This window comes from Macaca fascicularis, chromosome 10 (genome assembly GCF_037993035.2).
Source record: "Macaca fascicularis isolate 582-1 chromosome 10, T2T-MFA8v1.1".
Taxonomy (NCBI): Eukaryota; Metazoa; Chordata; class Mammalia; order Primates; family Cercopithecidae; genus Macaca; species Macaca fascicularis.
The window spans coordinates 20,712,343-20,729,566 of record NC_088384.1 but is presented as its reverse complement, the minus strand read 5'-3'; the positions used below and the strand labels follow the sequence as shown (position 1 = coordinate 20,729,566).

General features: G+C 48.7%; 1 protein-coding gene and 1 pseudogene across 2 annotated transcripts in view; one reads left to right on the top strand and one right to left on the bottom strand.

Moving 5' to 3' along the window:
• Positions 1-5,195: 5,195 nt before the first annotated feature.
• Positions 5,196-17,224, bottom strand: part of MORC2 (MORC family CW-type zinc finger 2) — a 43,070-nt gene continuing 31,041 nt past the window's right edge. The window contains exons 16-26 of one of the 2 annotated variants that reach the window (XM_005567576.5): positions 17,028-17,133; positions 16,576-16,708; positions 15,388-15,462; positions 14,922-15,302; positions 14,204-14,335; positions 13,657-13,711; positions 13,080-13,221; positions 12,736-12,960; positions 12,550-12,643; positions 8,069-8,257; positions 5,196-6,929 (exon numbers count right to left, since the gene is read on the bottom strand). In XM_005567576.5, the coding sequence (XP_005567633.3) occupies positions 6,861-6,929; positions 8,069-8,257; positions 12,550-12,643; positions 12,736-12,960; positions 13,080-13,221; positions 13,657-13,711; positions 14,204-14,335; positions 14,922-15,302; positions 15,388-15,462; positions 16,576-16,708; positions 17,028-17,133 (1,601 nt within the window). In that variant the 3' untranslated portion in view covers positions 5,196-6,860. The remainder of the gene's footprint in view (positions 6,930-8,068; positions 8,258-12,549; positions 12,644-12,735; positions 12,961-13,079; positions 13,222-13,656; positions 13,712-14,203; positions 14,336-14,921; positions 15,303-15,387; positions 15,463-16,575; positions 16,709-17,027; positions 17,134-17,224) is intronic. The other variant, XM_005567577.5, reaches the window with a different exon arrangement.
• Positions 5,342-6,509, top strand: LOC135965257 (uncharacterized; annotated as a pseudogene).

The window sequence follows — 17,224 nt, the reverse complement described above, 5'->3', positions numbered from 1 at the left end:
TTGCCCAGGCTCATCTTGAACTCCTGGGCTCAAGCAATCTGCCCACCTTGACCTCCCACAGTGCTGGAATTACAGGCGTGAGCCACCGCGCCCGGCCACTTTACAAATATTTTATACAGTATTCTTTCATAGCTACTCAATGTCTAATGGAAAATAAAAACAGCAGCATAAAGGAGAAAACTATGTATTTTTTTATAGAAGGTGTAAAGACATTTGACAAAATTCAGCCAGTTTCCAGCGGGCACAACTCACATTTCATTATGTGTGACTGGTGCCCCCTGGCGCCCGACTCAGGCAGGACTGGCAACTACCGGTGAGTCCCAGCAGCCCCAAGAGAAACTAAAGGAAACCCCAACATTTTAAAAGCCACTTGCCGAAACTCTCACTGCTCAGCTCTCACATGTGGATTTCCACCCATATCAGAAACAAGCCTGGGATCATTACTCAACATTGTTTCAGAGGTTCTAACTAAAGCAAACTGACAAAATAAATTGGTATACCCTGCAAATTTATATCTATAAAAAACAGGCTTATTAAAACTACCAGAATTCCTAAGATAGAAAGTGAATTATATTAAATATTAGCTTTTCTTCATATTAATAATCAGTGAGCAATACAGATGGGAAAAAGTATTTCATCACAATAGACAAAAACCATAAAACACTTAGGAATAAATTTAACCAGAAAGTTATAGAACCCGTATAAAGAATTTATAAAATCTTATTGGAGGACCTAAAAGAAGTCTTGAGTAAATGGAAAGCCATTTTTATCCTCTGGGGGAGGATTAATATCATAAAAATGTCAATGCTCCCAAAACTTACATTTAAATTTAATGCAATTATAATTTAAATCCCAATGGAACACTTTCTTTTAGGCAGGGATGGGAGAGAACTGGATAGTGCGATTAAATATTTCATGTGAGAGAATAAATTCTAAGACTGGAAAATCATTTTTTAACAAGTGAGGGAGATTGATCTATTTAGATGCTGATGATGCCCACAATTATAGTTTCAGCCAGAACCTCACCCCTCACATCACACTCACTTGTGCAACTGACCACAGATGTCTCCACTGGGGTCTAAGGGGCATCTCAAACGCAACAAGTCCACACCTGTTGGTTCATTTAATAAGAGTCTCATTTAATAAGTAGGGCTGGAATGAGTTAATTTCCACCTGGGGGCAGGGGACGCTTGACTCTTTTCTTACAGCTTATACAAAATATATTCCATGAGGACTACAGGTTGTCTAGTAAAAAATAAAAAATAAACATTGCAACAAAATGTAAGAGAATATCGGGGGAAGGGGAGAAGAGAGAAGGGGATGGATTTCCCTAAGCATGATAGGAATCCCCAAAACTTTAAAACATTTACCTTTCAACAAACACCATAAACCAAGCCAAGGACAAACGCATAGAAAACAGACTAATGTTAAGTCCAAGAGGCTTCAGGCGCTCGGCCTCAGGTCCAAAGGCAGGCACACACCCATCCCGGCAAAAGGAAAAACACGCAGCTTCCTTTCCTAGTGTTTGTTCTTCCTTGCAAAGATAAAAGCGCCGACCCTAAGGACATCTGTTCAACGACTGTTTTCCCCAGTGACTCCCCAAAAGTTGGAAAACAACCGGGGGGGGAAAGATTTCATCTGCACTTTGACTTAATTAATGCTCAGCAGCTTGCAGGAAAAAAAAAATCCTCGCTTTTCTGCTTGGGGTGTGAGTGGGCCCTTGCTCTCCTTGTAACTCCAGCTACTAGAGAGTCTGAGGCAGGAGAATTGCTTGAACCCTGGAGGTGGAGGATGCAGTGAGGCGAGATGGCGCCACTGCACTCCATCCTAGGTGACAGAGCGAGACTGTCTCAAAAAAAAAAAAAAAAAAAAAAAAAAAAAGAGAATCCCTGGAAGTACTTACCTAAAAGATGCGAAGAAACCCCCAAAGGCCACAGGTACCTGCAGCAAACCCTGAGCGCCGCCGCAAGCTCGCGAGGCTTCCAAAGCGCATGCGCAGGTCACGGTGCACGTGCGGCGCGCCAGCAAAACCGCGCAGGCGCCGTGTCGCTTCCGCCTCGAGCGTGCGGCGGGGTTGGGGAAGCCCTCTACAGTTCATAACCGTTGACTGGTATGAACCGTTCATAACGGGCGTTCATAACCACGCCGTGTTAGACTGAGCATGACCAGTCTACAGACCCGCGAAGCCTCTACAGAGATGGCCAAGTGGTGGAGTCCTGGCTGCGTCCTCTAGGCCAGGTGAGAATTTACAACCCACCCTCGGCCACGTGTTGTGCTGTGGTCGCTGATAATTAAGCATGAGGAACTTGGCCGGGCGCGGTGGCTCAAGCCTGTAATCCCAGCACTTTGGGAGGTCGAGACGGGCGGATCACGAGGTCAGGAGATGGAGACCATCCTGGCTAACCCGGTGAAACCCCGTCTCTACTAAAAACAAAACAAAACAAAACAAACTAGCCGGGCGAGGTGGCGGGCGCCTGTAGTCCCAGCTACTCGGGAGGCTGAGGCAGGAGAATGGCGTGAACCCGGGAGGCGGAGCTTGCAATGAGCTGAGATCCGGCCACGGCACTCCAGCCTGGGCGACAGAGCGAGACTCCGTCTCAAACAAACAAACAAACAAACATGAGGAACTCAAAAACTCTGAACCTTCTGACAAACAGGTTCCCCCCTACCCACTGCGGTGCCCCAAACCCAGCGGGACAGATTGGTTTACATGGTGTAGCATTGGGGAGGACCCAGAGCTTTCAATAAGGAAAGAAATGATGTGGGGAGGGATAGTAATCAAAGTAGGGGATTAGGCCGGGCGCTGTGGCTCCCAGCCCTTTGGGAGGCTGAGGTAGATGGATCTCAAGACCAGGAGTTCAAGACCAGCCTGGCCAACATGGCGAAACCCTGTCTCTACTAAAAATATGAAAATTAGCCAGGTGTGGTAGCACGCGCCTGTTAATTCCAGCTACTAGAGAGTCTGAGGCAGGAGAATTGCTTAAACCCTGGAGGCGGAGGTTGCAGTGAGGCGAGATGGCGCTACTGCACTCCAGCCTGGGTGACAGAGCGAGACTGTCTAAAAAGGGAAAGAAAAAAAAAAAAACAAGTAGGGGATTAGAGCTGGCCACAGCTTCCCCAGAAACCTGCAGTTACTGGGGCAGGAAGGGGCCTTGGAGAATCCCTGGAAGCATCTCAGTAGAATCCAGAGGGGACAAGAAAAGAGGAGGGATAAGGTCTGTCGCATCCTTCCCTTCTTATTGATCCAAGTTTGCCCTAGTGGTATGAACCCCCTTACCTTCCAGGCCTTGGTGGGCAGCTGCTGACATGTCCAGAGCCCCAGGAAGTGCTGAAGGCACCTGCGGTTCAGGCTCCATGGAAGCCCAGCCCTCCTCCATCCTTCAGGGACACTGAAACTGGCCAAATGGTTAGGCCATGAGGATGGCTGCTGAGTAAGCACTTTACCCCCACATAGGACAAGAGTAAGCAGCTGAAGGTCTACAGGTAGCAGGTAGGCGCCAGTGAAATCTTGGAAGCAAAGACGTGGGGGTCAAGAACAGCAGGGAGCTTTGGGCCCCCATCCCAGCTTCAACCAGAGCAGTTCCAGGACTCCTGGATTTCCATATGGGCTTCTGGATAAATTTTAGGTAGGTAACAGGCCCTGAGGCTGAATAAGCTGGAAAGCCTCTGCCATCACCCAACTCCCTTATTTTAGAGGAGGAACGGGGAGCCAAAATGGGCAGTGACTTATCTGAGGCCTTGCCAGCTTGAAGAAAGAAATGTCTGCTGAACCCATCAGTGGCCCTGGTAAGGCCTGGTGCATTGCAAGTTACTGGATGAAAATGGTGACTGGCCGGGTGCAGTGGCTCATGCCTGTAATCCCAGCACTGGGAGGCCAAGGTGGGTGAATCACTTGAGGTCAGGAGTTTGAGACCAGCCTGGCCAATGTAGTGAAACCCTGTCTTTACCAAAAAATACAAAAATTAGCTGGGCATGGTGGCATGCACCTGTAGTCCCAGCTACTCAGGAGGCTGATGGGGGAGAATTGCTTGAACCCAGGAGGTGAAGGTTGCAATGAGCCGAGATCATTCCACGGCACTCCAGACTGGGTGACAGAGCAAGAGTCCGTCTCAAAACAACAACAAAAAAAATGGAAACAACCCCAAATGTCCATAAATAGGAGACAATATATCAACACATGAAATGCTCTGTGGTTCATGAGAATAAAGAAGACCCATATGGGTTATTCTGAAGCAGGTTCCACTACACTTAAGCTACACTAAGTAGTTAACAGGCAGAAAGGGAACAGAGTAGAAGTGTGTTCACTTAGGAGGGATACTCTCCAGGGAGAATTCAGGGATTGGGTGGGAGAAGGGAGCCTTGCTTTTCATGGTCCAGCCTTTTAGACGGTTTTAATGTTTACCATGTGCATGTGTCACTTAAAAATCAAACACCCTAGGTGAGGCATGGTGGCTCACACTGTAATCCCAGCACTTTAGGAGGCCGAGGCAGGTGGATCACTTGAGCTCAGGAGTTTGAGACCATCCTAAGCAACGTGATGAAACTCTACCAAAAATACAAAAAAAAAAAAAAAAATTAGCCAGGCGTGATGGTGCGTGCCTGTGGTCCCAGCTAGAGAGGCTAAGGTGGGAGGATCACTTGAGTCTGGAAGGCAGACGTATCAGTGAGCCAAGATCGTGCCACTGCACTCCAGCTTAGGTGACCAGGGTGAGACCCCCATCTCAAACAAAACACCCTAGTACCCACTCCTCTCGGTCCTTAAACACCAGCGTTGCTGCCCTTCACTTTCTTGCAGCCTTGTGCAAAGGACCTTTTCACCACAGATCAGCCAGACCATCTTCCTCCTCCCAAGTCATCAAAGAGTTCCAAGCTGGTCACCTGTCCCTTGATGTTCCCAGGAAACTGGCAAAGAGGACCCCTGCATTTTATCTTCCCATTGGGAGTGGCAGGATCTCTGCCTGGGAAACAGGCTGCATTCAGCACAACTGTGGTAGCATTAACAAAGCACAGTGGGCACATCTAGAAGTTGAAGCTAAAACATTCAAGAACTCCAGTCTGTTTCTGTGGATGTTAGGGGGTGAAGATAAAACAATGGAAGTGATGAGGAATAACTTGAAGACCGTTTAAAGCCACAGTGGTACAAAGAATGAAGAGAAGGAAGGTGCTGAATTTTACTAAGAAGAAAACAGACCGAGTTCAGGAGTCTCACCAGTAGAAGTTTATAGTATTGCATTTTGATTACATGTGTGTGAATTTTAAAAATTGATTACCCTCCAGTAAAAATGCAGAACCAACTTGCATTTGGATTAAAACATTAGGTTTGGGGACAAAAGTGGACCCCATGCTGCCTGAGATGAACAGAGACAGCAGGATGGCAGAGGAATCACCAGCTCAAGAAACCCCAAGACTTGGACAGTCTTCCAGCAGAAGAGGCCAGGGTCTCTCAGTGTACTACCCCAAACAGGCCTCTCCCAGAGATGTAGTCTGGGAAGGCCCAAAACCCACCAGACATAGGCACATCCAGTGGGGAAAGACTTCCCATTCCAGTGTGGCCTGCATCCCTCACCTCTGCTTCCAGTCTTCTGCTGGCCTCGGAGCAGCAGGGTAGCCATTGCTGATCTGGGTTAGGGAGATGCCAGAAACACACCCAGGTTTGAACCACAAGTTAGTGGTACAAAGTCATAGTCCTTGTGCCTTCAGAAAACCCAGAGGCCCCAAATCCGAGTGGGAAGAGAGTTGGGAAAAACTGAACCAGATTCTTCCAGTGGCCATTAAAGAGAAAATTCAGCAACCCTTGCCTTTGTCTTTGACCCTGAGAAGTTACAGGACACAGATTGTGGCACTATGATGGGACATGGAGGGAACGCATGGTGTGCTTCCTGCAGAGATGCCTCTGGAGTCCCTGTGGCCAAGGGACCTCACTGGCCCCCTCCTCAGGCACCTCGATGGGGCTCAGTGGGGCCCGGCCAAAGGGTAGAAGTAGAAAAACATCAACAGGCTGTCCAGATCAACTGGCACCATCCAGGGCCCTGCTGCACCCACACATGGAGGTCACTAGCTCAGCCCCAGGGGTTTTTTCACACCCAAGCTCCGTCCCTAAGGAGTCCTGTGGGGTTCCACACTCAGTGTGCTACCCAAATCAGAGATTCACCACAGATCTGTCTCCCCTTCAACCTGGATTCAAGTTACTGCGGTAAGAAACCTCACTGACCATGGTTAACTGAAGAAATCCCTCCTTCAGAAAGAACCTGAGTGGTAGATGAGGTGGTTAGACAGGATCTTTTTCCCCCAAGCTGTCTGGACAACGCCACAGCCAGGACCAACTCGGACAGCTGCGAGAGAGAGCCCCTCCAATGTGGAACCTCCTACACAGCCCCCCTTTTGGGTCCCTGGATCTGAGCCCCCAGCAGGACCACCACTCTGGGGGGAAGTCTCCCTCCTATCCCTCAGATCCCCACGTTGTTCCTCCTCTAGGAGAAACGTCAGCCCTGCCCCTGGAGCTTCTCTAAGATGGCACTGAACTCGCCGTTATCTTGAGGAGCCAAGAGCTGAAGTGACTCCGGCTTAGCAACCCAGTGTGGCCAAAGTGGAAAGGTTCTCTGTCCTTTGCAGTCACCAAAAAAGAAAAAAAAAAAGAAAAAGTATGGTCTCACAGGCACAGCATCTTCTTTTAAAAAATAAATATTTATAAACTTAAGGAGGAAGATTCAAAGAATCAGGGTATCTTTCCCTCCAAAAACACAAATGTCCCCTGTAAGTCAAACCAAGGTGCGACCACCAACCCATGAATGAAGCCCCCTCCCCCTGCAGCTACAGGGTTGAAGGGCAGGTGGGCAGGGGAGCTGCTCTCTCTCCCGCCTTCAGTCCCCCTTGGTGATGAGGTCCTCAATGTAGGCGTCCAGCTCATCATCTGTGTTGATGTCTATGTCCTGGAATAGAGCAGGGCAGGAGTCAACGGGGGGCCAGAAAGTGATTGGGGGGCCCACCTTTACACCTTCTCTCAGCTTCTGGGACAGAGCCTAGAGTCCCCTCCCCCACCTCCCACCCCACCCTGGATGTCAGGCTTCTGTCCTATCTTTATTCTCCCCTCCTCCATCTACTGTGCACGGATGATGCCCAGATTTCCTGTGCCCGCCGTGCCTCTACCCCATGTTCCCAGTTGTCTTAGATGTACGTTTCCCTCAGATCCTACAAATATGCCCACTTCTCTCCCTTCTGTCACTGCCCAAGGTCCAGGCCACCACTGTCTCAGACAGCTGTGGGAGCCTCCTCACAGGAGGCTCTGGTTCTAACTTTGACCCCTCCAGGCCTCCTCCAACCAACCAGGTAAGTGTCTTGAGACTGAAAACTGGATCATGCCACACCCCTCCAGTGATCTCCATTGTTCTCAGGATCAAATCCCCCAACTTTCAAGCCCTGCCTCTGCTCCTACTGCCCCCAAGTCCCTGCTCAGGCCTCAAGTCCTCCTCTTCCTTCTGCGTGGAATGCTCGTGTCACACTCTTTGCATGACTGGCTTCCAGTGTCTCCAAATGCCTAAGCCCCTGAACATTTTAGTCAAGTGGCCTCTCAACACTTTACTGTATCTCCTTAGGAACCACCATCAGTAATTCTGTCTCTTCCACCAAACTGGCAGGCTGTGAGAGCAGGAACCTTCTCTGGCTTGTCTTATTCATTCTGTATCCACAGGACAGGCACAGAGCAGGCCCTCATGCTTACTGCCTGGATGAAGGACCAACAAGCTAAGGAGCACTCCCCACTTCTGGGCTACCCAATCCCATCTGGGCGTCATGTGGAAAAGAACTTCATTTTTATGGCTTGGAGGGTTCTCAAACCAGGCTGTACCTCGGAATGTCTAAAGGGAAAAAGCCTGGTTCTATGGGTCTGGCTGGGCTGAGACCCAGGCAGCCACACCATCTCAAGCTCTCCTGCCAGGGTGCTGTGCAGCCAGGGTGGGAACCACAGATTCCTGTGAGTGGACAAATTCTTGTGAGAACAGGAACAGGTCCCAGGCCCCCCTCCCTGAGAGACCAGGTGGTCCAGCTGCAACAGGAAGGCTGCCGGGCTCACCTCCTGCACCTTTTGCAGGAGTGCCACGATGTTGGTCCTCAGCTTCTGCAGCTTCTCCTCCGTCTCGCGGAGCTTCCTCTCGGAGGTACGCAGGCTTTCCTCGGAGGCCTTGGCCCGGGAGTCAGCACGGCTCTGGTAGGAATTGCACAGGTTTTGGAGCCCTACTTCATATTGCTTGAAGTACTCTTTCTGTTGGGAGCACAGCAAGAGGGAGGGTACATAAGGGGCTGCCACAAGGAAGAAGACAGTTAGCACACAGGTGAAGCACTCAGCACAGTGCTCTGGCAGACAGCAGGCCATGAGGACACATGAGGGGTGATTCTTACCATTCCAAGTGGCAAAAAAGGTTGACAGAATCACTCTTCCATGCTCAATCATAACCTGTCTGACTTCAGTACAGCCCTGTGCCATCCACTTCCAAGACATACCCAACAATGTCAGCACTCATATCAGTTCTCTCTTCACCTACCAACCAATAGCAGATATCTTCAGCTCTGTGGAGCAGTATATACTTCTGCAGCATCAGAGCTTTTTACTATTTTCCCTGAGTACCTGAAACCTCCAGCGGGTGAGGTAGGAAACAAGCAGTTTTTCTAGTGGCTTTTGAAGCAGAATACTTGTTTTAAATGAAATGTCACATGGAATCTCAGTGTGAAAAACAATGTAAGTAGTATCTCTTTAGGTTCAATTTATTTTCCAAGTTCAAATTTATAAGATGACTTACTCGTAAATCACTGAGAATGATGAGGCCACTGTGATGAACACACACACCTCAACCAGCAGGTGCTAGCTGGCTACTGTAGTCTTATCAACTCTGGTGTTTACTTCTGTAAAGATGCATGAGCTGCCCAGCCTAGAGAGGCTTCTAGATGCCATTTTTTAAAACTGTTACTGGCAAGTATCGAACCGTGTCATTCACCTTATCCTACTAAAACCAAGATAGCAAGAGAAACTTCTACACAAAACAATAATTGCCTTGGCAGCACAAAATAAATGCTGGAGCAATCCCCAAAGTATTAAAATTCAGTATACAACATCTTGAAAGCAGACATGGTTTGTAATAATTTTTTTTAATTATTTTGAGGTAATTGTAGATTCACATATAATTGTTACATTCGTTTTTTTGCAAAATGATACTTGAATCTAATATTGCAGGGCTCCTGAGGCTCTATGGAACTCCTGATGAATACAGTATAAAGGACATAACTGACAAGGACATATTGAACAGTAGACTTTGTTTTATCCCTGATGCTAAAAAAATAGTTTGAGTGATGGCCGTGCGCGGTGGCTCATGCCTGTAATTCCAGCACTTTGAGAGGCCGAGGTGGGCAGATCACGAGGTCAGGAGATAGAGGCCATCCTGGCTAACACAGGGAAACCCCGTCTCTACTAAAAATACAAAAAATTAGCAGGGCATGATGGCAGGCACCTGTAGTCCCAGCTACTTGGGAGGCTGAGGCAGGAGAATGGCATGAACCCAGGAGGTGGAGCTGGCAGTGAGCCAAGATTGTGCCACTGCACTCTAGCCCAGGCGACAGAGCAAGACTCTGTCTCAAAAAAAAAAAGAAACTTTGAGTGGTTTTAGACATTACAATTAGCAGAACAAAGGTGATCCACTGGTATTATAGCTCCTTGTACAAAAAAAAGCTAATATACTTTTTTTTTTTTCTTTTGAGACAGAGTCTCGCTCTGTCGTCCAGGCTGGAGTGCAGTGGCGCAATCTCGGCTCACTGCAGCCTCCGCCTCCCGGGTTTACGCCATTCTCCTGCCTCAGCCTCCTGAGTAGTTGGGACTACAGGCGCCGGCCACCATGCCCAGCTAATTTTTTTTTTTTTTTTTTTTTTTTTTTTTGTATTTTTAGTAGAGACGAGGTTTCACCATGTTTGCCAGGATGGTCTCGATCTCCTGACCTTGTGATCCGCCTACCTTGGCCTCCCAAAGCGCTGGGATTACAGGCATGAGCCACTGCGCCCGGCCTAATATACTTTTTTTTGACACAGTCTCACTCTGTCACCCAGGCTGGAGTCCAGTGGCACAATTTCAGCTTACTGCAACCTCTGCCTTTCCCCAGGTTCAAGCGATTATCATGCCCCAGCCTCCCAAGTAGCTAGGATTACAGGCCTGTGCCACAACATCTGGCTAATATTTTTTATATGTTGTAGTAGAGATGGGGTTTCACCATATTGGCCAGGCTGGTCTCAAACTCCTGGCCTCAAGTGATCCACCTTCCTCAGCCTCCCAAAGTGCTGGGATTACAGACCTGAGCCTCCACACCCAGCCTAATATACTATTTTTAGACACTCATGCAGACTTTGTTTTGGGCCCAGGCATTCAAGCCCACTGCAGAGATCCTGCTACACCTAGGCTCTACTCTGAGTTTGGCAATAACTTTAAGCTAAAATCAACAAATATGACAAGAAGATGCCTCCAGGCCAACCTAGCCACCCTATTAGCTGCTTGTTCCTCCTAGGATTTGCAGAGAGCACCTGCAGCCTAAACAAGGACGAAAGTTGAAGCGTGGATCTTTCTGTGAAGCAGCTGTGATTTCTGCACCTTCTAGCTCCCTCACTGAGCACCACCCCTTCATATCTTGCCAGGAGAGCAAGGCAGCATCGTGAACAGAGCAAGTCCTAAGAAGTACCTGGGTTCAAATCTGGGCTCTGTCACTGACCAACAGACTCTTTACTGAGCCTTAGTTTCTTCAACTCCCGCTTCATTTCACATTTTAAAAAGTAGAATAAAGACAAACACCATGTTTTTTTATCTCTGGCAAACTTTATCAAGCACACAACTGCCCCATGAGGATCCGACATCTTGAATATACTAATCCTAATCCTGCAGTTTCCATTCCAGTTGTCTTTCTCTAGAACCTCTTTCCTAGAAAACTTAGCTATTCCTATCATAGAAAAAAATCATCCCACTTCATGTGGACAATTCCCAGAGCCCCATCTCCAGCCCTGGCCTCCCCCTCCCTCCAAGTGCCAGTCCCTGATTTCCACCTGTACACTGCACATCACCAAAAACATAGTGAGGGCACTTCTGGCACTACACAAACCTCCACTCGTCACCTTCGTTGCACTTACCCATTTTTCTCTCCTAGTTAATAGCTTTGTCATCAACCTCCAGTTCCCACAGGCCTGAGTCACTTGCCTACAATCCATGATCAGTCTGCTGACAACCGCTGACACAACCCTTTCACCCCCAAGCCCACTGCCACCACACTGGCTCCTGTTCCCATTCCCTCACCTCTGACCTTTTACATAGGACCAGCCTCCTCGCCCCTGCATCTCCCATCCACCCATTCTACCCAAACACACTGCTACCCAAATTACCCTCTTAGGGGCAGGAGCAGCAGACTACAGCCCCTGGGCCGAATCAGCCTGCCAACTGTTTTTGTAAATAAAGCTTTACTGGAACACAGGACATCCGTTCCTTTACATATTGTCTGTGGCTGCTTTCATGCTATAATGGCAGAGTTGCCACAGAGACTGTATAGCCTGTGAACCTGAAATTACTTGCCAACTGGCCCTCTACAGAAAAAATGTGTTGACCGCTGCCCTAGATATGGTTTGGATGACAGTTCCTTCAGCTCAAAACTTTTGCAGGCTCTTCTCTTCATACAGAGTTTAAGCCAGTATGACAGACTGGGGATTCAAAACCCATCATATCCTGGCTTTCAGGCCCCTCTACCCTAAATGCTCACCACACAGCCTGCTGCCCTAACCCCACCCCCAGAGCCTTTGCTCACAGAAGTCCCCACCTCAAACACTCCTTTTCACTTACACAGGCAGGCACTTGGCAAAATGCACATTTTCTTCCAACTCAGTTGCTCTCTCTGCCCCCTAGGCCACCACAGCCCTCCATAGCCTTTCTATCCATTTTCTCAGCACTCACTGCTCCTGCCCTCATGTCCAGCTACCTGGTAACAACTCAGTCTCTACTGAATCTTGAGCCACTAAGGCAAGACTCTCTTTTGCTGCTCACTATGAGGTCCAGCAGACACCTGCTCGGGCAAGGCACCCCTTCAGCATTTGCTGGGTTAAGTAAGACCCAGTGCTTATGTCCAAGCTTCTCTGTACCTCCTTCTGAGTGTCAAGTTCTATGCACTTTGAGCCTCAGCTCTTCACTGTTGCCTGGGACAGGTTTACTCCCTCTGCTGGGGCAGAAGAAAGGGGGTATGCTTGTCATAAAATGTCAGACTACACCTGCTATCCCTAAGGGATGACTCAACTCCTAGCACCTGTGGTGGAAGGGGTTGGCTTTCTGCACACCAGAGTCATATCCAGCTAAGCCAATTTTTTCCCCACATCATAAAGTCTCCTCTTCTTTCAGCAGAAGAGAGGCTGGCTGAGATGGAGCACACAGCTGAGAGCTAGCAACTGCACCAAGCATAACAATCACAATCACAACAGTTACAACAAATCCAGGGGGCAGGGGTGGGGCAATGAAGAGTGTGGAATCGAAGTTCAGGCCAGACTCACCAGAGGGAAAGATATTAGCTCATCTGAATTCATAGCACTCAGCTGCTTCTTGGAGATGGGGAAACTTGGAGGCAGGAAGTACCGTAAACAATTCCTGAAGAAGGCAGGGACAGTAATTCAGAATGGCATGGAGCAGACAGAGAGCTGCTGCTGGCCCTGGGGTGGGAAGACAAAAGACACATGTACCGGAGGATCTGGACGAGCAGGTCGATGGTCTCATGATTGGTGCTCAGGGCAGTGGTGTCAGGCTCAATGCGGAGGCATTCGGAAGTGGAGGGCTCTGCCACAGCTATGGCCTGTTGGGCCACAGGGCCTGCCTCCTCCTCCCCGCCCTCCTGCTGCGTGTCAAGGCTCTGATGTTCCGGAGAAGGGGGCTTCATCAGCCGCACATCCTCACTGCCTTTCTCCACCCTGTGGAAGACACACAGCTTATGTCACATCTGACCCGGGCTCCCAGGATGGGCTACTGGCAGGGAGGCCGGGGATACCTCCTTCAAGGAACCACTGCTCCTCCGTGATTGGGGCATTACCAGCGGTCTCTTGGTGTCGTGTCTGTGGGCACGTAGTCAAACTTCACCTTCCACCGCACCACATGCTTGCCCACCTCCACGGCTGTGACACGGCCCGTGTACCACTCCCTGTTCACACGCACCTCCACGTGAAGCCCTTTATCTGACAATGTAGACAGAGGTGCGAGTCAGAAAACTAGCCTATAGTCCCTCACTTGGCCGGGGCCACATTGAGAAAGGCAGTTCCTAGGGTTTGGAGGACAGGAACACTTAGGTGCTTGCCCCCAATACACCAGGGACACAGAAACCAGGGACCAGCCACCATGGTCTCCTTCCCCATCTGTCATGAGGGTGCCAAAGAGCAAAAGAATGAGTGATTGCCAGGAGTGAACACCAAGGAATTAGTGTTAAAAATAACCACAAAGGGGTGATCCCTTCAGAATTCTGCTTAGGATTTGACTTGGATCCACTGCTGCACAAGAGCCCAGACCCAGGAAAGACTCCATGAGCCTTTGGTAAACTGCTGCTGGTAAGGGGCTCCACTTCCACTCCCACTCCCACCCCCGCCACAGGCTGCCAGGTCACTCCCCCAGCTCACCTTTCTGAGCTCTCTTGAGGTCAGCTGAGTCCTCTTCCCCAGCACTGTCTGAGAGCTGTGTGGAGAGCAGTCTATTAGAGGCATCCCCAGTGCCCCACAAGAGCAGACTTGTGCCTTACTGGCCATCAGCCATCTTCACGACTTCCTGTGCTACAGTTTAAATCACCAAGCCCTGCTGAGAGCCACACTCCAAAATCACTGTCCAAGGTACCTACCCTTCTGCCACCTTTATGAACAAGACAGCAGGCAAGGGACATAATGTGTTTCAAGTTTCCCTGATGTACGTCTGTGTGACTTCAGGCCTGTGGTTAAGCTAGAAGCCAGTCTCACTCAAGACCCTACCTGGCACCATGTGTAGTCACTTGTGTAACTGAGAGTCCTTGAGAGATCACTAGGCTTCTGGAAGGCTCATGACACAAATATAAACAGAGCTGGTGTAGACTGCTGGTGTGGGGTATAGACTGCTGGTCGGGGGTGTAGACTGCTAGTGGGGGGTGCAGGCCCTAGAGAGGGAGGCTGTTTTGAGAACCTCACCTCAACCACTCACCTCATTCGAGTCCTTCTTTTCCTCCTTCACAACAAATCTGCCCCGCTTGCATCTCTCCTTCCTCCTCTCAGCTTCTTCCTCAACTTCTTCCTCATCAGAAACCGCGACACTCCTCTTCCGACTAGGGGTAGCCTAGAGCAAGAGGAGTGTAAGGATGTGAGGGGCCCTGTTCAGCCTCTAGGGGGCAGGAAGATTTCATCTAGCCTAAAGGAGCTGTTCCAAGAGGAACTGTACTCCCTGCAATCCCTCCCTGACATTACTTGGAATGTACACAGGCAACCCACTGGCCCCTGTGCCATGAGAATCTTTGCTCAAAGCTGTCATAGGAGAAGCTTCTCAATTCCTTTCCCACCTTAGTCTGCCTGGCCAGCCAGCTGTCACCTTCCCAAGAACCACCGACCACTGCTGCAGCCCACTTGGGCTGTCAAATGATGACTGACCTAAGCCCACACTTCGAGAGCCAGTGGAGGTGACTCAAGTTTGTGGCAGACCAAAACTCGGAGGGAGCAGTGAAGAGCTCGCTGTACAGGCAACCAATGTGCTCTCTGGCCCTGAACAAGTCCATTCAGCTATCAAGGCTTCCCCTCCTCAGGGGCAGCAGCAAAGCTTTAGATTCAGTATCTTCCCAAGGCTCCCCCAGTACAGCTGTGACACTGCACAATTCCATTCCTACACTACTGACACTGGGTTGGGGGATCGACGAGGACAAGCCTCTCACCGGGGAGAGTTTGATGGGTGGCTCTGTCTTCTTCACCACTGGAGTCTTGATGACTTTGGGAGAAGGAACCTCCCGAGGGCTCTTGGAGTTGGGCAGTAAAGATGGTGGCAGTTGCTGCACCAGAGGGGCAGGTCGGGATGCAGTCTTAACAAGAGTGTTGGCAGGCTTTCGGGGTGCCTCAGGTGGCTGGAGCAGCCTGGATGTGCTGGCCTCCTCCCGGGCTGCCAAAGCAGGGGGCTTTGGGGTACTGCTGATAACAGGAGCCTTTCGGGGCTGGCTGGCTGGTCTAGGAGTTGGCAAAGAAGGGGGTCTGCTGGGGGCGTTCCTGATCACAGCAGGTAAAGGGGGCGACCGAGGACGCTGAGGTCTACGCACAGGTTCCTAAAAAAAGGCCCACAGAGAGTGAGAACACTGATCCTAGCATGAGACACCTGAGGAAAAGCCCTTCCCAGGCCCTGGACTTCACCTCAGTGGAAGGTCTGGTGGTCACTTCCAAAGGCAATTTCTTCAGGTCTGCTTGGGAGCGGATGGGTGTGGTTTTCTGCAAGGCAAACATCATGATGAAGTTGTTTGCATATTTTAGTATACTTGAGCAACCTTTTTGGATAGTGTCTGGAACCAGGGACAAATAAAATAGAAAACCATAGTCCTACTCTTACAAATCTCCTGTTCTCACTGGGGAGACACAAAATACATAAATACTCAACTATCAGCAAATTACAGGATACTGTGTGATTAATCCAGCAACTGAGAGACTGGCCAGGGAGGCATGCATAAGACATCATGGGTTAGTGAGAGCATATCTGCACAGACACAGAAGCCAAAAAGGGAAATGGTTTTGTACTAAATATGATAAAGAGCTGATATCACAGACATATCTAGAAAAAAAAAAACAAAGAAAAAATAAAAATGTAAGTGAATAAGCAATTCTAAAAGAAAAGTGGACACATAAAAAAAAAGTGGACACATGAAAAATTATGCAATCTTAGAAATATTAAAGAAATTAAATTATAAAACATGCATCTTTGCCTATGAAATTTGCAACAACATTTAAAAATAATACTCTCATATACTGCTGGTAAATAATAGAAATTAACACATCTCTGGAGGGTACTTTAGAAATAGTTGCAAAAAGCCACAGAATTTTACAATGGACCTTTTAAGTCCTTTAAATTCACTTCTAGAAAGTCATCAAAACAATGATGCACTAAAAAACGTGTACATGTGTGTGTATTAATATAAAACATATATATGGCATTCTCTCCCTATTTCTATTAAAAAATATATATTCATGTGTATTATGTGTAGGTATTCATGAGTTCATGACAAGTTGGAAGGATGTATGGTTAATGATGGTTACCTCTAAGGCAGAATTTTTATTTTCTGGAGTTTTATAAATTCTAAATGAATTGGACCACTTTGAAATATATAAGCAATTTTTCTTAAGAATAAGCAAGGTGTTATTCTTAAAATAACACTGTTGGAAAATAGTACACGTGGACCTGGAGGTTGGGGTTGGAAAGCTTTGGCAAACACACACAGGTGAGCGGAGGGTAAAACTGAGCCTGAGGGAACAGGAAAGCTACTGAAGGTTCCTGTCCCAGGCAGAGCCCTGACACAGGCTGGCTCTGCCCACTGACCATGACCCACGTACCTGAAGGGCCTCCAGCTTCTCCTGCTGCTGGCGAATTTTCTCTGTCAGTTGTTTCTGCTTCTCTTCCTGCGTCTTCATGTCCTTTCTGAATGTTCCCAGGGGAACCTTCTGCTTTTGTTCAGAAGCCTCACACCTGTAGAGAAAAGGTACTAGGGAGGTCATGGCAAACAGAGCCCCAAGCTGGGCAAGGACCTTTCTCTTCAGCCAGTCTACACTGTCTGTCACAAGAGCAACTACCTCAGAGTTCCCAATGCACGGAATTATCATATGCCCTGCAGGACATACATCAATTCTTATTTCTTGGGCACTTATTAGGTATAGCAAGACAGAGATATAAGGTATGTGCACTGACCTCAAGAAACACAGTGAGTTATTTATCCCAAGAGTAGAGAGAACGGTGAGGGGCAAGGGAGAAAAGTACCCACAATCCCCTTGTTAGAGAATATGCTCACCGGTCCTGTTCAGGATCAGGGTTCATGGAGCAAACCCAGGTGTCAGGGTAATCTTTTTCCACAGAACTCAGCTGGAAGGGGAGGGTTCTCCATTTCAGACACAAATCTGCAGAGAACAAAAAAACCCCATACATCAGCCACCCCCACCAACTCTGTCTGTAATCTGGGCTTCTCACAGGCCCACCACAATGATGCCC